The 23,257-nt window shown below is 38.5% G+C and overlaps 2 protein-coding genes across 13 annotated transcripts in view; one reads left to right on the top strand and one right to left on the bottom strand.

Annotated features, from left to right (window-relative positions):
* The first annotated feature begins 170 nt into the window (after positions 1-170).
* LOC100882720 (uncharacterized) lies at positions 171-14,966 on the top strand. 11 transcript variants are annotated; one of them, XR_013040332.1, is made up of 20 exons: positions 174-334; positions 4,906-5,380; positions 5,455-5,642; positions 5,709-5,891; positions 5,959-6,098; positions 6,181-6,496; positions 6,602-6,709; positions 6,787-7,083; positions 7,150-7,243; positions 7,339-7,414; positions 7,495-7,758; positions 7,825-8,007; positions 8,113-8,268; positions 8,341-8,474; positions 8,561-8,896; positions 8,974-10,702; positions 10,796-11,512; positions 11,740-11,966; positions 12,378-12,631; positions 13,075-13,215. XR_013040332.1 is itself a non-coding variant. In XM_076539007.1 (18 exons), the coding sequence occupies exons 2-18, from the start codon at positions 5,159-5,161 to the stop codon at positions 13,316-13,318; spliced, it is 5,400 nt and encodes a 1,799-aa protein (XP_076395122.1). In that variant the 5' UTR covers positions 171-334; positions 4,906-5,158; the 3' UTR covers positions 13,319-14,966. The 11 variants fall into 11 exon arrangements, 6 of the variants coding, with proteins under 6 accessions (XP_076395122.1, XP_012153441.2, XP_012153450.2 ...); XR_001097464.2 differs by lacking the exon at positions 12,378-12,631 and having other exon boundaries at positions 11,740-11,888; positions 13,075-13,214; XR_013040333.1 differs by lacking the exon at positions 12,378-12,631 and having other exon boundaries at positions 13,075-13,209.
* Positions 384-23,257, bottom strand: part of Cog1 (conserved oligomeric Golgi complex subunit 1) — a 75,237-nt gene continuing 52,363 nt past the window's right edge. The window contains exons 3-12 of one of the 2 annotated variants that reach the window (XM_076539011.1): positions 3,912-4,136; positions 3,671-3,838; positions 3,321-3,603; positions 3,057-3,258; positions 2,563-2,979; positions 1,586-2,492; positions 1,234-1,513; positions 950-1,159; positions 824-867; positions 384-644 (exon numbers count right to left, since the gene is read on the bottom strand). In XM_076539011.1, the coding sequence (XP_076395126.1) occupies positions 847-867; positions 950-1,159; positions 1,234-1,513; positions 1,586-2,492; positions 2,563-2,979; positions 3,057-3,258; positions 3,321-3,603; positions 3,671-3,838; positions 3,912-4,048 (2,625 nt within the window). In that variant the 5' untranslated portion in view covers positions 4,049-4,136 and the 3' untranslated portion in view covers positions 384-644; positions 824-846. Of the gene's footprint in view, positions 645-823; positions 868-949; positions 1,160-1,233; positions 1,514-1,585; positions 2,493-2,562; positions 2,980-3,056; positions 3,259-3,320; positions 3,604-3,670; positions 3,839-3,911; positions 4,137-4,469; positions 4,846-23,257 lie in introns of those variants that run through there. The other variant, XM_076539010.1, reaches the window with a different exon arrangement.

A 23,257-nucleotide genomic window follows, 5' to 3' on the forward strand; every position in this document is an offset into this window, starting at 1 on the left:
AGTTCGTCAACTTGTGAACATATGAAAAAAGTGGAGTCGTTTTTGTCAGTGTTTTTATAATTTTTTTTACATAGTATAATCTATACCGAGTTGTCTTCGTTTGTTGTCATGCATGAAATTTGGTTCAAATTTGGAATATATACTGAGTTTGTTTTAAACTCTGATTTAGAGAATTGAAGTAGTTTAATTTTTGTTCGTGGTTTTGTTTTTTTTCTATCAGAGTTGTGAAACAATCGTCGGTCAGTGACTTTCGAATGTTGATACGGAGATCAGCCATTGGCGCCACCGGACAGACCGACCTAACTTTAACTAAGGAAAACCCGCGACTATGAACGTAAGCAGCTTCGCTGTATGCTTCTGTTTTAAATAGATTAGAATACAGATTTAAAGATTGTATAAAATACTTTATTCGATACTGACAGCATTGTCAAAAAGGCAATATTTCAATAATACGTTATTTACATAAATGTACTCAAGATGTATATACATTCAATAATATTTACAATTCGTGTGATCCAATAAATAAGTTAACTACTGCTAAACCAATCGGAGCCCATTGCTCCAAAAAATGCTGCTGCTCCAGACTTAATGGATGATCCGGTCGAATCGCTCTTTGTATTTTCCTTATTCGGCATCTTTTTGCGCTATACAAGACCAAAAAACATTAATTAATATCTCATTCATATAGAAAGTTTAGGATCAACCGCACAATTAGATTATTATCTTGCACGCATCAAAGCATGTATCACGTAAAAAATCAAACTAATTTAATGTTAGAAATTAGTTGACAAAGAAAACACAACACTCAGTATCGTTTTCTTACCACAATTAAATGCACGATCTATCTTAACTGAATGCTCTGGTAATCTAACAGCATACATTTATATATAAAATATTTAAATGAAGTATCAAAAGATAAAACTTTGAAAATTTCAAATATTGTATTTACCTGTGTCTTCTCCGGTAAAGTTACTGCCACAAGAGGCAAATTTCTAGTTGGAGCTGTTACGGTCAGCGGTGGGAACCAGGGTGCACCTGTACATAGAGCCAGTACTGAAGGCAAGTCTGATTTCACACCTTCGGCGTTATTGTACTCGCTTCGAGAACCCAAAATTGAATGAAGCTGTTCCAAATGGGGTACTAAATTTCCCAGTATAAGCTGAAATACATAGTTAAAACATATATTCTATTCTCTCGAGTAGTAAAATCTTTGACAATTGTATGAATACTCACTAGAGATCTCTGAACACTTTTCTTTACATTGGTGTAAATAAAAGGATTAAAAACATCATAATCGAATGGATCTATTTTTGCCACTACACTATCATAAGATTTTGTTGACAAGTCAGAAAGTGTTTTATGGTCACGCGGCACCATGAGTAAAGTGGAATACTTTATATCGAATAACACTTGAAGTGCTTGTTTTTGTGAGAGATTAGTGTTCTGTGATGTAGTTGCATAATAATTTAATAATTCCATCGCTGTATCTTCTATGATTTCATGTAAAATTCTCCTATAAATGAAAACCAAAATTAAAAGATTGAAACAACTGCATTTACATAGAATTAAAAAATCTTCTGTTTACTTTGGAAGAGTGTGTGGTATTATTTTGTTCAAATCTTTACTAATAGCGGTTAAAAATTTTTGTAATTGTATGGACGGCTGATAAGGTACTAAAATTTCTGACTTTATCCTTTTACCCTCTCCAGAATCTTCTTCGATGGTTATCTTTTCCCATTCAGAAATGACTAAGTGAATTGGAAAACCACCAAGAGGCTCTTTGGATATAAACTTCTCTCTGTGTTCACTTATTTTACTCTTGTACATTCTAGCCCAAATTGACCACATAGAAGTACTCTCTTCCTTTAATTTATCGCAAACTGATTGCCACTTGACATTTGTAATAGTTAATCCCGATACCTTCGAAAGCGTGAAACATTTATTTAAATTGGAACATAATAATGTCAATGCCAAGAGAAACCTTGCCATCACAATAGCATTTATGTCGCGTTGACCATGTTCGGGTTTATCGTTCACGCACGTACTTCTCACAAAATTCACAAACTCCTCTATCATGTTACTGCTAACAGTTTGTAAATGTTCCTGAATCTCTGTGCGATCAGAAAACGTATCAGAAATTAAATAGATATTTGTAGATAGTAGATTGTTCTTAATGGACATTACACGTTCGGTCTCGTATAAATATTGTTCCAAATCTGAAAGCAAAGCTTGCAAACTTGTATCAAAGCTTTCACACAGTTTAAGGATGTTTGGTGAATATCCTTTAGTCTTCATTAGTAACGACCTCTTATTATCCAGTCCACCGTTTTTGGTAAGTTTTTGTGGAATATCACTGGGAGAATCTTTCCAAACGAACCATCGTAAATCGTGTTCCGGGTATTCAAACTTATCGTGAATTACTTTGCTAAGTAACTCGACTACGTCGGACTTTAATACGCTTGTACTTTCTATCCATTTATCGTTTATAATACCTGATCAAATATTAAAATCATTATTATTCATTGTAATCCACAATTAGTGGTCTTTCGTGCTGTTACGTACTTTTTACTCTGTGAGATATTAGAGGTTGAAAAAATTCCACCCAGAATGTTATTCTTGGAAGAGAAAGGTCTTCCCATATAGCATTCCAATTTTCGGGTAAATTAATACTAACGGCCTCCTCCCGAACATAGTACAAGCCTTTTATTGATACTACTAGATTCAGAAGGTTTATAACTTCATTGTTGCAAAATTTACTGACCCATTCGAGCCAGGATTTAATACTTTTTTGAAGATCCGGTAAAGAAAAATTTTCTGGAGTTTCTATAGCAAACGGTTTATGTTGTTTTATAACTGAAGGAAGAAATTCCTTTAATAATTCTTGATCTAAATTTAATTGAGAAAGTAATGAATACGTTTCTTGATCTTGAACTTTTTTTATGTATTGCAAAACAAGACCTCCTGATTTTTCAGCTGTATCTGTAAGAAATATCTTAGTACTACATTTGGATACAACATATTTTATATACTTAAGAAGTCCATGTGTGACTACTTACTTATGAAGCAAGAATATACTAAATCAATGGTTTGAATTAATATTTCAATGCAAAGTTTTATCTTGCTTTTAACGCTGTTATCATTTTCATCTGTAACTATGGACTGGATTGTATGATTACGCATTGATATTAATTTCTCCAACAACTCTGAGAATGTTGAACCATTTAATAAGACAAGTGCTGCTAAAGAATTAGCTATGCTCTGAAATAACAATCATATACAAGAAAATGTAGCATACAATACAGGTCCAAACATATACTAACCTCTGGTTGTACAATCAATGACTGTAATACTTTATTGCATTCATTAAGTATATAATTTTTAAACTGACTAATTACATCCCATTGTTTGGATACAATTGGATACTTATTTGATAAATCTGTACTTCCCACTTCAAATAATAAACTATAATTTATATGCTGTGCTACTAAATATAACTGTGCAGCAAACAACAAATTTTTGTTCTCAATACTGGACCAAATATATTGAGGTATGTCCATTAAAATTTTGATTTGAATAATAACCGAATCCTGAACTTCATTGTATCTAAAATAAATATTTTATGAAATTATATGTAACGTATCTTATACCAAACAATGATTATTACAAATACCTGTCATCTGTATTCTCAATACGGTCTAGTTTGAAACCAATCAGATACTTTTTCTGCAATTCTCCAAATTTGTTTTCGATATTAATAATTCTTGAAAGAACACGTTCTGAAGTTAATTTCATTTTCCCAATTGTATCTGCAGCTAATATAAGATCACGGTATCTTTCTCTGAAAATATTTGAATTGTTACATTTGATGATAAAAATAATAAACTAGTCCAAGTTAATGAAACAAACTTTACCCTACTAAAGTTCTAAGTTCGATTTTTTTCCTGTCACTTTCATACTGAATCTTTTTTTGAATACCCTCGATCTCTTTTATCGTGTGCTCCTCAAACAATTTATTGATATCCAAATCTAAATAATTCGTTGTTGTCATTCTTCTGACAATTCGTCTTCACGTATCACGAGTCCGGTTATTCCCACGTAGCACAAAATCGACGCATGTATTTACCACACATTCTTACCTACAAGATACCATAATATGTTGGAGACCATCCATTACAAGATGGCACTACAAGCACTTTCTGAATCTCTACAACTCAATTTCTGTCTACTTTATTTCTTCTTGGAGAGATGGAACCACTTGTACTGTTTAAAAATAGGGCTTTCAGCCAGTGCGCGCGAATGTGTAAATGCTAAAATACATGTAAGAACAAGTCTTTCAAAATCCTCTCATCTTAGTAGTTAAATTAATTTACGATAAACTATTGCTTTTGATATTTTTTTAATATATCGAATAGTCCTGATGCTTTTGTAAACTTCAATGTCAAATTGAATAATTAATAACTTATACTTACACTTTGATGTAATCCCCGAAATCGTCTGGCTGATGTGTCGAATGTAGAATGAAACAATTGGGAGTTAGAGATGTAATATGAACTTACAGCAATTTTATTATTTATCGAGTTCGAAAATTCCTTTTGTAGATTAGGCATAAAGTGTATCTATTCGCGAATACGATTACTGGTAGTAAGGACTTGTTCTCTTTGGCTGCCATTTTCCCCAGGGAAGCCAGATTTGCACTTGAATGTGCTCATTAGAATCTGAGACTTCGAGTACTCGAATACCCAATTAGTAAGAGGTTCAGAAGGGACACTAAAACACGTTCGTTTATAATAAAAAAAGTAATTGTTCTGACGCACCTATCTAAATTTGCTTTCGTACTTGAAGTCTCAATAATATTTCTGATTACTTCTATTTGGAGTTAAAAGAAAACGTTTATTTTTGTTGTAGCGTTTAATAAAAAACTGGTAGTGATCCTCAACGCGTTGCGATGGTCCCTAAACACGCAATCGCCGAAACGCGTCACCTAACGACGCGACGTTGAACCACAGGATGGACACGCGAGACGCCATATTGAGCGGTTTAGGTGTTTACGTGGTTCCGAATAAAACTCGTGGAAAAAGTTGATCGATCGTCGTACAATTTGCTCGAGGTATCACTGGACGATTGAATTGGTGCAGCGGCAATTCCGCGCGGTGATAGAATGAGCGGCAGCGACAACGAGGACGGTCAATGCAACAGGAGTAGAGAAAGCAACACAGTAATGATGGGTGACGTTCTCACTAAGAAACACACAGATAATGCTCCTTGCAACGGCTGCATCAACGCAGACAGCGATTTAACGCGACAAAACAACGACCGGGTTGTTGATTACACGGAGGACGTTGTCAGGTCTCCTGTTGTCGCAGACTCGGTTCCTGTCGCGGTATGTTTCTCACTTACGAACAGCGTTCGCGTTTACCTCGTCACGATCGTATCTCGAACACGTTCTACTTGCAGAGCGTGACACTAGACGAAAACGCGGTTGATGAGTTTATCAAAGGTGCGAGGAGTCCCGAGAGCATCAAGCAAACCGCGTTGAGAATGAATTCGGATGTTGTCGATGAGAATTCGAGCGGCAACACGAGTATTGATAATCCCTCTAGGGGAAAGGAATCGTGTTCCTGTGATACGTATAAAGCAAAGAGGTAATTGTTGTTTGTCAGTGAGGTTTAATTGATGAAAAGTATTAATGTTAAGGGTTGTTGGTACAGAGAGTTGTTTAAAGCGGAGCTACAGAAGGCCATGAAATTTAAGAATTTATGGAGGGAGATACAGCAACATATAAGGGGTTGTTTCAATGTTGCTTTGGAAACATCTCGTATTCCGGGAGGTTTACAATTTCATCATAATGTATTTTCTTATGCAATGGACGACGTGCATGAAATTGTTTTACAGTAAGTTTTGATGGATGATTTATATAAATTTGAAGAGTTGAGATTTAAACATAGCATTCCTTTTCAGACTGTGTAAAAGAGACCCTCATCAGTTGTTTATGAGGCTAGTGAATTTGACACAAGGATTTGTTATAGAAGTAAAAGTTCGATTATTAGCTCTCCTACATGATCGTAGTGTAAATAATTTAGCAGAAATTTTTCTTACAGGTTAATATGAAATGTTCTTTAAATCAAAATGTTTGTTGTTATTAGTTAATTTAAGCACTGGTTTCTTATGTTTTTCATATAGGTCTTTTAGATGATTATGATGCGTTGATATCAACAGCATCAAAGATTACAGAATTTGTAAAACCTTTGACAGATCATCTGTGTAAATTTAATTTATCTTGGGAATGTTTTATTAAGAAGTTGTATCAAATCTATGTATATGATGATCCGTTGGTGCAAAATAATTTGCCATCTTTTATTGAACAGTTAAAAAAACTTGTGCCTTTAAAAGGCTTAGAGTATCGAGGTCTAGTTTTTCGATATTTACCATTCTATGATGAAATGGCACTAATAGCGGATCTGTGGTTAGAGACTGAGTCATGGATGGACATGTATAAGTAAGTAGGCAACATATATTAGATTTCACACAATAAGAGTGTGAGTTGCAACTCTTATTGCAATAAAGAATATGAACAAAATTTTATGAGCAATGTATATTTTAGTGCAGAACAAACAGTTCGGATGACAAGGCTTAAACAAATAAGGGAAGCTTGGGAATTATTTACGGCGACGAGGAAGGTCATGGAGCAACGAGTGACGAATGTTGAAAAGTATATTGATATTAAGAAAAAATGTAGTACTGTTATATATTCATAGATCAACATTCTGACATGAAATCCTATTTCAGTGAATTACAAGAAAATGACAGGCAACTTTCAACAGTTGTACCGCAAACTAAAGCTGCTGTATCGGAAACTGATAGTAGGCCTCTTAGTCCAGTTCCGGATTTTAATTTAGAGTTACTTAGTATGCTTCCAAATATCGAGATAGTTCAAATTTTATTGGATGATTGGAACAAAACTCAGCCTCAAAAATTAGCCGATATAGCAGGTGTATTGACTAGCGCGGACGTTTATACCAATGGACAAGATAACAATGATTATACTCGTACATGGTGTTATTTAGCTCCGTTTAGGTCAATCAGGTACTTGTCGTTATACTATACCGTTATTATTCATTCTTCTCGTTAATTTACATGTATTTCTAAAAGGGTGCATAACGAAGACGCGTGTACGGAGAATGGTGTAGAGGAGGGAAGAAACTGCGAATGTCACGTGTGTACAGGACTTTCGTCATTTCTAATTGTAAGAAAAATTCTATCTTTTTCTCGGACATTTTTCATATGCTTCATCGATACAGTGTCACAGATTTTATTAAGCTAAGTAATATTTATTGCCAGGTTAATAAAAATGACGCGGAAAACTTAGTATTACCGTTAGAAAATTCTTTTCCACAGTTCACAATTGATTTTTTAGGTAAGAGAATCATCACAATGAAAAATTAAACGACCAGCGGTATTGCATGCAGTGGTTGATTTTTGAAAATTTGATTTTAGAAGACCCAGCGAATTATTCTGTCACACAAGTGAAGAAAAAAGTGGAAGATATAGAAACGAAAGAAATACAAAGCGAAGAGAAAGAATTAAGTATAAGAGAAGATGTCGATTTTAGAGCATTCGACCCTCAACCTTGTTCGTGCGTGTATCAGCACGCGAGGGAAATAACAGAGAGGAAGCCGGTGCTAGAAAATCCTCCTTGTCCGTGTTTATTAAATTTTAAAAGGAAATGTGACACCTGTCCTTGTTTAACGAAAACTAATGGTAAAGAAATTTTATTTTTGATCGTTAAATGAACTTTGCAGTTGCATTAATCTTTAATATCATTAGCTGTGTCTGAAGTTGTCGTACCAAACGGTCATCCAAAGCCAGTATCGCCTCCTACTGTGAAGGCTAATCAAGAACCAAATAAACCTGCCGTGAAAACAGGTTCTACACAGTCTGCTCAAACACAAACGAGGCATTCTACAACGCAGACGCCGAATTCCAGTCATAATCACACAACGCATCAAGGTAAGTATCGCCGTTATAGTGTTAATCGTCTTTTCAAAATGTATTCATTATAAGTAATTGGTACTTAAAAAATAATGAATACATTGTCTTTTTGGGGGAATTAAGCAGGTGCCACTCATTCACATACGCATGGACCCTTGCCAGACCTAGTAAAAAATACAGGACCCACACACAGACCTCATGCACAGAATAGTCATCCGTCGTGCGCTTGTCGCAAACAAGCTAATGTCGAACACATAAAGAGAGTGTCCTGTAACGATTGTCAGTATTTATTGAACTGTTTCTAATAGTGGTAACTGTACATGTATCATAATAAATATTTCATTTTTGCAGTAAGTTCTGGAGATGGAGATTGTTCGGATTCAGGAAGTAGTCAAGAAGACTCTTGTTCTACTAGTAGTTCTGCACAAAGAGATTCGAGTAGGCATTGCGATTGTTGTTACTGTGAAGTTTTTGGACATGGGGTTGTAAGTGAATTTTGTCCGATTCAATTTTTTTGAAAAAAAAAAAAGAAAAAGAAAGATCATTATTTTAACGAAGCACTATCTTCCAGCCCTCTGTAGCACCAGTTAGCCGAAATTATAACGAAATGAGGGAACGATTACGGCAATTACTGACCAAGAAGAAAGCTAAGAAATGCAAGGCTACGTGTAGCCCGTCGAAGAGCCCTTCGGAACCGTTATCAACCACCACGAATACGGAAACGAAGATAGTAACGAACACGGCACCTAGATCGAATACTCCAGTGGCGACTGTTCCTCCGATGCAGCCGGATCAACGAGATCAGAGGGATTTGGAGGAGCTGCTCGAGTTCATTGAGGGAAACCAGAATGGAAAGAAAGATAACAATAAAAAAGCTGAGAAAAAGGCCAGACAAAAACAGAGGAAGGTAAGTTAAAGTAAAATAAAATAAACATTGTCGTATGATTTGGTGCTATCTTTAATTCGGTTTGTTGTTTGTTACAGCTCGAGGAGAAGCTGAAGAGGGACAGACAAGAAGCAGAGAGACAAAAGTTGATAGAGTTACAGAAAAAAACACCGGAAGTAACGATTACTGTTGTAGATCCGCAAAAACCCGTTCCTCAAAGATTATTACCTCAGTGTAATCTACCCGAAGTATCTATTTTACCTACATCACCGCCAATAACGTTGCCGATCGTAAAGCAATTAAGTAATAAAAAGAAAGACAAACAAGAAGTTTGTAGCAATAGTAGTAATATCAGTAGCAGTAGCTGTAGCAGCAGCAGCAGTAGTAGTAGTAGTAGTAGTAACAGTAGTATAAATAGCAAAACGAAGACTGCACCTGTGAATACAAATACAAAGAACAAAAGTATTATTGCTAATAAAGTTGACAAGACTATGGTTCACGGTCAAACGAATAAGACGACGACGAAAAATGATAAAATGGAAGTTAGTAGTAAAAATAACAAAACACAGATGAATAACAATGGCATAAACGTTAAAAATAATGCAAATAATGTCACGGAGAAGTCTTTAACTGTTGACTCGAACGATAAGAAATTAACGAAGAAAGAGAGAAAAAAGTTGAAGAAAGAGATGAAGAAGATGGAGGAGGCAAAAACAAAGGAAATAAAGAAACCGGTTCAGACGGAGAGTCAACCACAGATCGTGACAATTAAAAGGGTTATGGAATCAAATAGTGCTGAACCTACAGTAACAATTACCTTAAAGGGTCAAACACCAGCGGAAGATAAAGTTTTGTTCACGTTGGTAAACGGTCAGACTAAGGAGGTTGCTTCCCTGAAACTGGATAACGAGCAGAACCAGAACATCAGCGGCAAGAAGAAAAAAGCTAAATCAAATAATAACAACAATAATAATAATACCAACAACAATAACAATATTCATTCACTGCAATCTGGAAACAAGCAACAACAAATTAATAATTCTAAACAACAGGTACAAAACAAGATCTGTGATACCAAAAACATAAAACAGTCGAACAAAGGGAAACAGTTGGACGAGAAGAAAGTTCAGCAGCAGAATATAACCGAAATTAAAACGAAGTCCAAGAAAGATAAGAAAAATACTGAGAATAAGGAGAATGTGCTTCAACAGAACGCAGTAAACAAGAACAAAAGTCAACAGCAGAATGTTCCGAATAAGAAACAGAATAAGATGAACACTCCACCTCAAACACCGGCGTCTCAGAAGTCTTCGCAAAACTTGACTATCACAAATGATAACAATAAAAAGTCAAAGGTTCAGCAGCAGGAGAAAAACAATCTGGTGAATAAGAATAATAAGAATGTAAGCTCCAATGTCACGGTTAAACAAACGAAGAATGATAATCAAAAAGTTCAGAATAAGGTTTCAAATCAGACGACGACGGTAAAACAGCGATCGGAGATTCAATCCATACCCCAAGAACGTGTTAATTCACCGTTGAGTAATCAGTTCAAAGATATCGGCGCCAATTCTAAGATCAATATAGAGAATTTAAAACTACCACCTGGCATTACCATAACGAAGGTCGATGCTCCTGCGAAGCCTTTGCCAATCAGATCGGCACCTTTGCCCAAACCAGTGAATCCTCCTAAACAAACTACGATAATCGCTGCACCGATGAGCGGTGTTCAGTCCAGTTACGCGAGTCCTCAAGCGGGTGGAAATGTGATCGTAGTGGACACGGGAAAATTGAAGCAGGATCTTCTGCCCAAGTCCGCAGAAAAAGGTGAGCAGCTTTTCAAATTATAATTCACGAATTTTCAGATACTCGCAAAGTTTTAAATCTTTGAATTACCAAATATATTGTATTCCATTGCAGACGTGCTTAAAGAAACACAACAAAGCCAAAGCAGTAGTAGTAAGAAAAAGAAGAAGAAGAACAAGAACGCGGCCAACTCTGGTAACACGAATCAAACCACAGTACAAAGTGACCCCTTTACGAATGACCACCCGGACGAACCAGCCAGAATACTTCATAACCCAAACACGAACATGGTAACCATAAGGAACCCTGCGTTCGGTCCAATGAAGGTACCACCCACGCAACAGGCAGCCATCATAAAGGTGTCAGAGAATGGTATGGTCACCATACGAAGTCCAGCATTGCAACAGGCGATCAATGCTGGCCTCACGTCGCCGCCAAAGCCGGACTATATCGTGAAGGGTGATCTATCTAAAACGACGACGGATAACTCGAACTTGAAGCACCCTAACGGTATCATTCCCTCGAGTTTGGCGGAACTGCGAAGCAGGCTGACGCCAGATTGCACGGCGCTGAGTGGTCTCGCTAACATTCAGATCAGTAAAGTAACGAATGGTCAACCGATTCCGGAGAACGGGATCAACCTAAAGGGGACCAGCGTGACCCTGACCAAAGTGAGGACGGACACCAGCATGGAAGATGTTCAGAACGCTAAGACTGCTGTCAGGGAAGCGATAAACGCGTCCATTGCGGTGTCGAGTAGCGAAAAGAGCAAGAAAAAGAAGAAACGTGGAACTGGCACGAGACAGTGCGGGGATGACTGGAACCTCGTTGGTGAGAAACAACAATAATTAGAGTTTAACATGTAAATTTGCTTCTTTCACTTTTTTTGTTCTCCTTAACACATCCCGGTGTTGAGATAGTTAATTTTTTCTTAAGTTTGAATAGAGTATACCGTGTACAAACGAAATTATATAAAAAGTCACGTCTTCTGGACGAGTAACGTAGGTTCAGTCACACTGACGACAGTTTTTCTTTCCGTTTCGTTTTGTTTTCGTTAGGAGAGGGCAGTGTACCGCGTTAGGACGAAGTCTCGGTCAGCTATAGGTTGATTGAGAACATTTTTCAAATACCGGGATACGCTTCGGGATCTCCTCGAATTGGCAGCCACGAATTTCTTGGGGGATTGCCTGGAAGAGAACTCTGGCCAGTGAGCACTATCTTTTCTTTATTTTCTCTTCGCTTTGTTCGCGTGCAACCACTCATTGATGAACAACCAATCAATCAGGTAGACTGTCGAATCCTTAGCATACTTTGAATCTAGGATTACGTTTAGCATACTTGAACCTAGGATAGCTTGCAGTCTCTTCTCTCTGTCTACACTTAGGGATATCTCGACTCAGGCATGACCAAGCGACGACTCGCCAGCCACATTTGACCGCAGTCCTTAATCCACAAATTCCATAATTTTCGAGTTACCAAATCTTCAATTTCTAAATTCCTGAGCCTTCCACATCCTCGAACTTGAAATTTTCAGAAGGTGAAATTTGTAGGGATACTGACTGTTCGATGATGGTTAATTAGACTATCTGGTATTGGAGATAGTGTTGGCAGAGATGCAACTTGGTCATGCCTGTTTTACTTGCATACACACGTGTACATATCTGTCCCTTTATTTTCTTTTCTCTTTCCTTTCTAGTTGTTTCTGTTTGAAAGTCGGTCATGATCATGGGAGCACTCAGCAGGAGCATGATAACTTATAGAGACAGAGAGGGACACCTTGCGCGTTAGCCGGTTAGACGGAAGCTTGACAAAGAAAATGGGAAAGATAAAGAAAAGATACGTAGATCACTCGAGAGTGTCAGCTTTGCCAGGTCCATTGACCATGCGAGTTCACGTCTATCTACTTATCTACCAAAAGTCTTTATCGATTGACCCGTCACGTGCACCTATGTAGGTGATAGCGACGATATTTCTCTTGAACCTGATCTAACGACATTTTAATAAAACCGATACTTTTTCCAACGTTACGATCTCTTATTCCTTGTGTCGGAAACTTGACAACCGTTGCATGCGTATGCATCACACGAAACGTTTTCTGTTCGTCGATCATCGTCAACCTCGTTAGACCAACTGGACCCACTTGTTTCACTCTTTTCCTTTCTGTCGATTACGTCATCAGTGACTATGTTTCTCGCATTTCCATCGAAATCGTATCATCTTCTTCATACGGCATCGTTCTCCGCATCGATCCGAAGTACTCGTACTCGGACCATTTAGTTAAATCAGGATGAAACGGTAAAGCAAAACGCACGAGCAGACTGTTGTTTCCCTCTGTTCCCCATCGTCTTAATGACCCACTCCGACTTCTCGTATTCAGACCGTGTCTTTTGCAGAGAGCGTATTCACGCCCAAAGATATAGACCTCGAGGACGGGGAAATGGACGATGCCGAGCGGGAGCTGGAAGCCTTCAAAAGATTCTGCCTGCAGTCGGTGCCGCCGCCGCGGAAGGAGAAAGTCAATCTCAACATCAAGGACATCGTGCTGAAGAAGAAGTCATCCTCGTCGTCGTCGTCGTCGTCGTCATCCTCGGCGGCTACCGCCGTCATCGCTGCGGATTGATTTCTCTTCTCGTCTAACGTTAGAGCGTCTCCTCTCGCTGCTACCTTTATTACCACTATTGTATACGCGCGAGCGTGCGTTGGCTTCGCGCAGAACTAACGAAAATCCCCACCGTGAAACGAGCGTTCGAAGAGGTCACGTACCAGACAACGAGACGAACGTGTATCCTCTTCGTGGTCGATCGTGAGTTGTCTGGTAACCTAACGGAACATCTCGTTCGCGGTCAATTTTAGTTCGAGCAACGAATCCGTCAGCATGGAACGTTCGTTTCGAATCGATCAACGAATATTCCTGCTGAATAAGGAACAACGTTTTACGCACGCAGCGTGTTTTAATCGCTATTTTTGCATCGAGCCAATCACCGATGAACGACGCGCGCGCGTTGTAATGCTGCCATGGACGATGCGAAACACGCGGCCGACCGGAAAGTTCGCTTCCGGGTCTCGACGATGGGGTTGCGAGCGAATCAGGAGGGCAACCGAATTGTCTCGCCGAGGAAATATTGTTTACGTTGATGGTTTTGTATGCTCAACCCTCGGATGGCGATTCGTAAATTGTAAAAATTTCTTTCGTTTTCTTACGTTGTATCAGGGCAGAATGTACATTTGCATTGCAAGCTGTTTGTTACTTCTGTTGGTTAAGGGTGGTAGAAGGAAGAACTGTAGAGACTTTCTTCCTCTACAGTTTCTTTTAACCAAGGGAAGCGGGTAAGCGTAGAGAACGATGTCATTAAGTTTTAAGATATACTTGGGAGATATTATTGCATGAGTTTAACCTTTTAGAATTTCTGGTCCATGTATGAACCGCAGACGGTAAATCATTCCTTTCTTACGCGTCTTTAGAAAAATGTGAGTACACGTAAAGAAAGGAGTCATCTATCGTTTCTGTTTTGCTAGAATTCAAGAAGATTCTAGCGTCCATAGACCATAATGTTTTTGTCAATTTAATTTATAAATTATTTCACATTTTTGGGAATCGAGCTCATATGTGTTTTCATGTATTTGACGGGTTAGCATTGTTGAAATGTTATAATCGAAATTTATATGCAATGAGAGATCAAGAATGTTTGCTACCAAACGAGGGTTAATATATTAGTAGGTGACATGTATAATTGCAATTATCTTCTTCCACGGATGGAAGAAGCAAAAAGCACGAGATGAACATTTTAGGTACCAATGTACGCGACAAGGGTGGGCAACCGAGCGGCATTTTTCTCGAGACACAGCCCCTAGGTATATATAATATATTATAAATATCGAATGTATGTATGTATATGTATATCTATAAATATAGTAGGAACGAATTTTCTTATCGAGGCTGGTCTACGATAATCGGTTTCTCGAATAGAATCGAGAATCATGGCCCCACCACGTTTCCAATGCGATACTTCGACAGATTTTTGTTTTAATAATTATGTATGAATATAATCTTTGCGGTTCAGCGAAGATGAAACGGTAACACGAGCAGCATATTTCGTCGTAGTACCGACGATCGATTATTGCGTCGCCACGATCGCAATCACCCGCTTAAACAGCACATTTTGTCGATCGACGCTTTTATCGTTCGATTCACGGACACCGCAGAACATGCGTGTACACATCGAGACTCTCTGTGTCTCGTCATTTTTTTTTTTTTCAATAAATGCAGATACACATTTTTACCGAATCCTCGTGTGTAATTATGTCTCATCGTGAATTTTCCTCTGTACCACTTTTGTAAGCAGTCGCTTTCGTCGAAATAGGGATTGTAGAATAAATTAAAGATGTTGAGGATGTGTATTTAAAAGACAGATGAATCATTCAATAGTTTGTTATACTAACGAGTATTGTGTGTAGCAAAGTAGTATTTATATAGAAATAGTTTGATAAACTTTATATTGCAATTACATAGAGAATGGTGCAAGAGAAAAACGTGGATAAAAAAGCTGAAAAGTCAAGTACATAAGCGCAAGTAAATTCAATTTTGCATTAAAGTCTACGGGGATATGGTTTTTCGATGATTATTCCTCCGCGGCCGGCGCACAGGAGGAATATACACGATAATAAGTATGCAAAATCGTTAATTACTCACTTTCTGAGCACAGTTTATCAACTTTTATGATTAAAGAATGTTCAGTGATCCCTCAGCTACTTTCTCGTATCATATTTGTTCAGATTTTTAATGAAATTAATTAGTTATTAACTAATAACCAAAGGCCAGCCACGGTGACAAGGGGTATACACGAGGTCATTTTGCATAATTAATTACACGTTTTGTAGATATATTTTGTGCATTTTTATGATTGAAGAATGGTCAGTAATGCATTATTTACATGGTACGATCATGAAAGTTCATAAATAATGTTCGGGTAACGAGTAATTAATTATTTTGTGTCAGCATTCCGATACGTACATGAGCCGCCTATGTCAATTCTACTGCGTATGCAAAATGCAATATTTCGACACTTTGACGACGTAGTATGGTTCCTGAGGCATTTAGAAACAAATTTCTATTAGGGTTTGATGCGTTCTGATGCCTAATAAAGCCAGAAAATGAATTTTTGTCGAATTCGGTCGAAAACGGTACAGGTGGCGCCATCTAGCGGCGAGCGGTGGAACTACGAAAAACTAAAATTTCGATTTTCTCGAAAACTAAGGACTTTTCCGAAATTCTGAGATATACAAATTGTTCCTTGTTGCCTAAGGAATCGAACGAATATAATTATGGCCTGATAGGACCATTATTAAAGAAAATAGAAAAATAGCCCATTTCATGGACTAAAAAATTGCCGTCCATCTAGCGGCGAAAGTTGGAACTACAAAAATATAAAATTTCGATTTTCTCGAAAACTAGGGACTTTTCCGAAATTCTGAGATATACAAATTGTTCCTTGTTGCCTACGGAATCGAACGAATATAATTATAGCCTGCTAGGACCATTATTAAAGAAAATAGAAAAATAGCGCATTTCATGGACTAAAAAATTGGCGTCCATCTAGCGGTGAAAGTTGGAACTACAAAAATAGAAAATTTCGATTTTCTCGAAAATTAGCAAACTTAGAGTACTTCTGAGACTCAGAAAGTCTTATGTGATCGCATTAGAACGAAAATAAAGCAATAAAAATTTCCTCAAAGCTTTAATAAAGAAAATTAAAAAAATGTCATTTTGTGGAGAAAATTTGTGGCGCCATCTAGCGGCGAAACTGCGAACTAAACTGAAAAACCGTATGTCCGAACACGCGTTAAGGAAAAATATAAAAAGTAATATTTCGCAACTTCAACGACGTAGTATGCTTCTTTAAACATTTTCAAGCAATTTTTGTTCAACAAGTTATTCATTTTGTGGCCTATTAAGCCCAGAAAATCAATTTTTATTTGACCCTTTTACTGCATGTGCGGGCATACGTTTTTTCAGTTTAGTTCGCAGTTTCGCCGCTAGATGGCGCCACAAATTTTCTCCACAAAATGACATTTTTTTAATTTTCTTTATTAAAGCTTTGAGGAAATTTTTATTACTTTATTTTCGTTCTAATGCGATCACATAAGACTTTCTGAGTCTCAGAAGTACTTAAAATTCGCTAGTTTTCGAGAAAATCGAAATTTTCTATTTTCGTAGTTCCAACTTTCACCGCTAGATGGACGCCAATTTTTTAGTCCATGAAATGGGCTATTTTTCTATTTTCTTAAATAATGGTCCTAGCAGGTTATAATTATATTCGTTCGATTCCTTAGGCCACGAGGAGCAATTTGTATATCTCAGAATTTCGGAAAAGTCCCTAGTTTTCGAGAAAATCGAGATTTTCTATTTTTGTAGTTCCAACTTTCGCCGCTAGATGGACGGCAATTTTTTAGTCCATGAAATGGGCTAGTTTTCTATTTTCTTTAATAATGGTCCTAGCAGGCTATAATTATATTCGTTCGATTCCGTAGGCAACAAGGAACAATTTGTATATCTCAGAATTTCGGAAAAGTCCCTAGTTTTCGAGAAAATCGAAATTTTAGTTTTTCGTAGTTTCACCGCTCGCCGCTAGATGGCGCCACCTGTACCGTTTTCGACCGAATTCGACAAAAATTCATTTTCTGGCTTTATTACGCATCAAAACGCATCAAACCCTAATAGAAATTTGTTTCTAAATGCCTCAGGAACCATACTACGTCGTCAAAGTGCCGAAATATTCATTTTTTTAATTTTTCTTATATTCGTGTTCGGACCCTCATTTTTTAGGTGTAGTTCGCCCTGTTCGCCGGACAGATGGCGCCACATGTACTATTTTCTAATAAGGCTTTAACTATTATTAATTTTCTCGGTTAATGGGCACCCATATGCACTTTTAATTACGTTTTTAGGTCCATAAAACAGTTTTTAATATTCCGTTTAGATAGCAAGAGTTCTTAATCACAAAAAAACATGAAATTTTCCAAAGCAACACAAAAGTGATATCAACGCAAGATTAATAAAGGCCCAGTCATTAGAAAAACATTACATTTCTGCTATGCAACAATTTTTTCAAGAATCACAAGTGTACCCAAATAAAAGTTCTCGCCAGTGATGCAAACAAACAAAAATTTATATTTAACTTACAAAATAACGCGCAGAAAAATCATATACCACAGTTCACCTGTGGCAAAAGTGTTGAAATAACATTCTCGTTTGAGGAGGCTACAATTAACGACTTAGGGTGGCCAGATCAAGAACTTGTTGAAAAAAGAAAAGAATGTAATGGAAAAAATGCGGTGAACTGTATAGTATATATAAAAGCGGAGAAACGTTGGCGGTGTGCGGCCTTACTATTTCAAGCGAGATCAAACGAGCCAGATTTGTGTGGCCATCGGCATTTCTGTTGCACCACTGACGAAAAAGAACCGCTTATTATTCGTGGAACGATGAACCGTCGCGCTTTGCATCGACTTCACCCCTTCTTCTTTGAGGAGCCGCTAACAGAAACAACCAGGTTTGTCACTCGTCTCCCTCGCAACCTTCTTCGATATTTCAACTGTATGCAACATTAATCGCCCCGTATAATTTGCACGTTTCGTATCAGTAAAAATCTCGATTGACATATAAATTTAATGCCAGCAATGATTAAACCGATTCGCGAAGACGATCGCCCGGCAACAAGTGGATTTATACCGATGCACTTGGCTGCACGTCGCGATGCTCTATTGCGGAAGAACAATTAACGAGTTCATTTAACCTAGACGCGTTGTTTCGCGGCTCTATTAGCCGGCTGCTCCCTACAGAAACCTCAGGAATCCCTTTTCATTCGTTTCCCGAATGAAAAGCTGCACGTGTTTCCTTCGCTTCTCCTTTTCCCTCTGTTCTCAGCATTCCACGACTTCTTCTCGCCAGCCGTGAGCACGACGAAACGATTTTGCCAGCATCGCCAATCTATTTCGCGCAATTTCATCGTCATTTTAAGAATCCGAGTGATGCATGCGTCCACTTCATCGATAAAAATTACCTAACGCTATGTTGACCGACATACTCTTCTTACGAGCTTTATAAATATCCCCTCATGAACTACTGCGAACAAAATCTGAAGTTTCTCACGAAGCGTAGATTTCAATTCTACACGTTGCTTCATTTTATTGGTTTGCAACTTTTACCTTGATTAAAATTAATCTCAACGTGGTACATTTTATTCCTTTTTCTCACAAAAATTTCAGTAAGATTTTTAATCGTGTCGAACAATTTGAACAGAAAGGTTTAAAATTCTTTACAGAACAAACGTTACTATTCAAGATAGTGATTACTAGAAATTTCGTAGGAAATAAGCGAGGAAGATTCCTCAGAAGCATAGGCATAGGTAGTAAAAAGGTATCGTTAACGCGAACGACTTAATTTCGAAAAACTTCTTCGCGGAACGAACATCAGCGGTGGAAGAAATAACCGATCAAAGATTCTCTGTAAATTGAAGACGACTTCTGTTCGAAGAGGAACGTTAACGAGTGCGCGCTAGATTCGATAGCTTCCGCAGGAATTCGTGTCGCTCGCTGTTACTCGGAAAGTTCGAAAATTCAGCAACAAATGCGGCTCGCGTTTCATCTTTTTCTCGGTTCATCGGCCGGCATTCCTTACGTTTCTCGCGCGAGCCGTGAGCGCGACAAAACGTCGCTTTTGTCGACCACCGGCCAATCTATCCGTCGTAATTTTAGCGCAATCGTAGATCTACGAGCGGCGCCGTATATGCGAGAAACGATCGCCATCTGCGCTAGGGGAGAAAAAAAGTTCCAAGGTACGCGAGCATGCAACTTTGCTGCCGCCTCGCAGATGCTACGAATACCCGACGATCTCCCTCTGGAATTGATAAACGTTATTACTCGGAATTGCAATATTTTTGCCACTCCTCGTTAGCTTGGCGAGAACGAAATTCCGATAGAAAACGGCAGGAAGAATTTCCACGAACGCGAGTGGGAAATTGTCGATTGATCGGGATCGTAAAATATGAAGGGCATTCGACGCGTTAGAATTTCAGCTCCGAATTTATTAATCGTAAATTTAACTGCGTTCGAGCTAAACTTATTTTATAACGATAGTTTTTGTTGCAAGCATGAAAGCGATCGTTCGATCGCGTGGGAATTCGTGAGAAACGTTTGCAAGACAAACCGGGTCGACTTTCGAAACCAATCGATTCTCACAGGTTATCCTAGATACAGTTTCCAAGAATCTGGTGAAACTGATGCCGGCAGAAAAATCGCGTGAAAGTCGGGAGAAAATCGAGTATCAAACGAATGAGTTTCTTGGTCGAACGAATCCCTGATAGACAGAGGACAGGTTGACGCAAGAAAACGAGGGTGCAAGAATCGAGAACTAATTGAAAATTGAAATGTCGCGTCAATCGAGAGGTTTAAAGTGTCGTGATCGAGCAACTTTCAGGATTAAAAATCAATTGAGCCGCTAAGATCTGGCATAAAAATCCAATTAACACGAAGATCTATTAAAGATCGGAGAAAAAGCGACTTGGCTCCGAACAAAAAGAAGGGCCGTGAAACGAGGAACAGACTTCTTCTTAAATCAAAGAAGGACACGTCGAAAAAAGTTGGTCCCTGATTGCACGCGTCAGGAGGGACGTCCTTACGCGTCCTATTAAAGCGAAGAAAAAGGAACATATAAAAAGGAAGCCGAAGAAGGCACGAGCGACGCGACAACACGTGTGGCGACGCCAACCTCTTCGAGGTTTCCATACCGAAAAAGAGAAAAGAGACCTTCCGCTTTCGCTGGAATTCGAAGGTCCACTTCCGATCGGAACCGTCCTCTTCCACAAACAATTTTCTACCCTCGTCAAGCGTTAGAACTTACGCACACCTGGCTAGCTAAAAAATCTGGCACGAGGAACCTTGTGAAGTACCTTCAAACTTTAGTGTCCGTTTCATTAGAAAAATGATATCACGCAAAATTATGTGTTCCAGAATCTTATGGGTTACATACATAACCTTCAATAATATTTGGTATGTACCAGCAATTATTAAATAATTAAGTGTACATTTAGTTTACATTTTAATAATACAGAAATCTTCTCATTTCTTTTACCAACATCCGTACATTTTCATAAAAACCCAGGCTCTTAGACAGATGTCCAATTAACACCTCCCCACTCCGATTTCTTTTATTCTCCAGCAGCAACACCGGTGGCCCGTTTTCACCGAAAAACCAAACAAACGTTTGGTGGCCAACGAGTTCATCGTTCTTCGCCATTCTAGTCGGAGTCGTTTTGCTTCTTTTAGCCCGACGGGACGGGAACATAATGAGGATACGAGAATAGCATTTGGAAAATGAAACGAGAGGACAAGAGGTGGGGTGAGATGAAGTTAAGGGGCCGAAAGGTGACTGACAAACGTCCCTAATGAGAGACGAACATCGTTTACGATGATGAAAATTCGGTTAACGATCGGCGATGCTGGCACGGACATAGCAACCGAAATTCGGACTTTCGTGTTTTACGTATTAATTTTTCAGTTGTAATTTTTATTTTATCGATTATATTAGTATATTACGTGTATACTCGTTTTAATTACTCTGAGCAAAGAGGAGACGAAAGACGACTCAATTTTCACGCGCAAAAAAGCGCGATAGCGCCGCTAATTAAGATTCACGTCGCTCTGAAATTCTCTCGCCACCCCTCGAGAGTGGAACGAAAGCAAAAACACGAGGAAAAAATTATTTTAAAGTCACGATACGCTTTCGGTTCTATTTAAATCGTGGAATATACGGATCGGAGGGTGTAACCTTCCCTCCTGCATTTTCTCACAATTTTTCTTCCCGCCGTGACAAATCCATGAAAGCATCAAGGACGACGCGAAGGAAACGAGACCAAACTATAAACTAAGTACATTTTCGAATCTTTTCTTCTCGAGATTCATGTTCAATTATCAATAATTATAAGAAGGCTAGAACTTGTTCCTTCACTAGTTACGTCTTTTAGTTTAATCGAGTATGCTTTAACCAAGAAAACATGGCGAGCTGCTCGCCAGATTGAAACAATTATCGATTAATAAGTTTCAGCTATTTCGGCCCGACTCGTAAGAGACGACGAAGAAGAAAAAAGCTCGATTTCGTAAAGTCGGACGAGAAACAGGCCCTTTCCTAGAATTCGTCCGTCTAAATTCAAACCTGAAGGGCAGACGGGACAAGGTCTTGTGCAGACAAACCGTCTAGCGGGCAGCTTCGCGACATTAACACCGTTTCCTTTTTTCGGAACGGGGGAGTTTTTCGTTGCCGACCTTCTACCCCTTCACTCGCAGATGACATAGGTTCTTCGTTCGCTGTTCTTATTTCTCGATCTCTTCAAGTAAAGTTAAATAACAAATTTAACTCTGTTGATCCGAACATACGTTATAAACACACATTGCAAATTTCATAAGAAGCTCGGAGATAAATAGTTCTTCATATAAAAAATTAAATCGAACAAAAATTGTATTTAGAGCATATTTTCGCCACAAGATATATTGCAGCACGAAAAGCATAGTTCTGTTATAACTCCGGTAATAAAGTTGTCAGGCTAGAAATAAAAAATGAGCAAGAAAATGACCGAAAAGTCGACGCGGTTCGAAATGCAAATAGATTAGCAAGGTAAGAGGTGCGTGCATCGACACGGAGGGACCAGGTGCACGGTTACGGGCGAGAAAAGTTGCGAGGAAAGAGAGAATAAGGGAAAAAAGAGCGAAACAGGCTGCGAATGCGTGTACGCACCTTTCGCGAAGCACGTGTTCAACTGGAGCACGTGCTGGACGGTGATTTACGCGAACGCGAATTTAGCTGTGCCCTCGTGCTTGCTATTTTGCCGGGGCTGTTCACGGAAAGAGAAGCCGTGTTTTGAACCGGGTTATTTGGTTACTTTGCTCTCGAGGATTACCGGGTGAACGTTCGCAACGTGCAATCTCTTGGAATGCTAGGGATATTTTAGGGTTAGAACGCGATGCTGGTAATGACGGTATTCGGAGGATGGAACGTGGAGGGTATCGAGTGCCGTAATATCGGGAATTCAAACTTTACTAACACGTTCAACTTTAAATTTTAATTCCGCCATAAATTAAACCGTCGTTCAAATTTAATTCGCTTATAAATTGAACTGTCGTTCAATTATAGATGGAAATTATCGTTAAAGTTTAATTCGAAAACTAGGACTAGTCTTCCCATTAGAAATTTAGAATTTTCAACGATTAAAATTAACTACCCGTCGGTTGGCAGAACGACTTAATTAATCATGACAGATCAGCAAAACCTAATGCAATATTCATAGTACCGTTTCGTTAGACATTCAGTTCCTCGAAGCAAAACTGCTGCGCATTCCATGACGGAAAGATCCGCGAAAGGAGAGGATTACTTGGACGATCTACCTGCGACAGATCACGAAATGACGTGATTTAAATCAACGATTCTAGTTCCATAGGAGTACCTTAATTAGCAATTTCCAGGCCGAATGACCGGGTTCCAGGATACCCCACTGCGTGCTCCATCCATCTGGATGGACGGATGAG

The sequence above is a fragment of the Megachile rotundata genome, chromosome 13 (genome assembly GCF_050947335.1).
Source record: "Megachile rotundata isolate GNS110a chromosome 13, iyMegRotu1, whole genome shotgun sequence".
Taxonomy (NCBI): domain Eukaryota; kingdom Metazoa; phylum Arthropoda; class Insecta; order Hymenoptera; family Megachilidae; genus Megachile; species Megachile rotundata.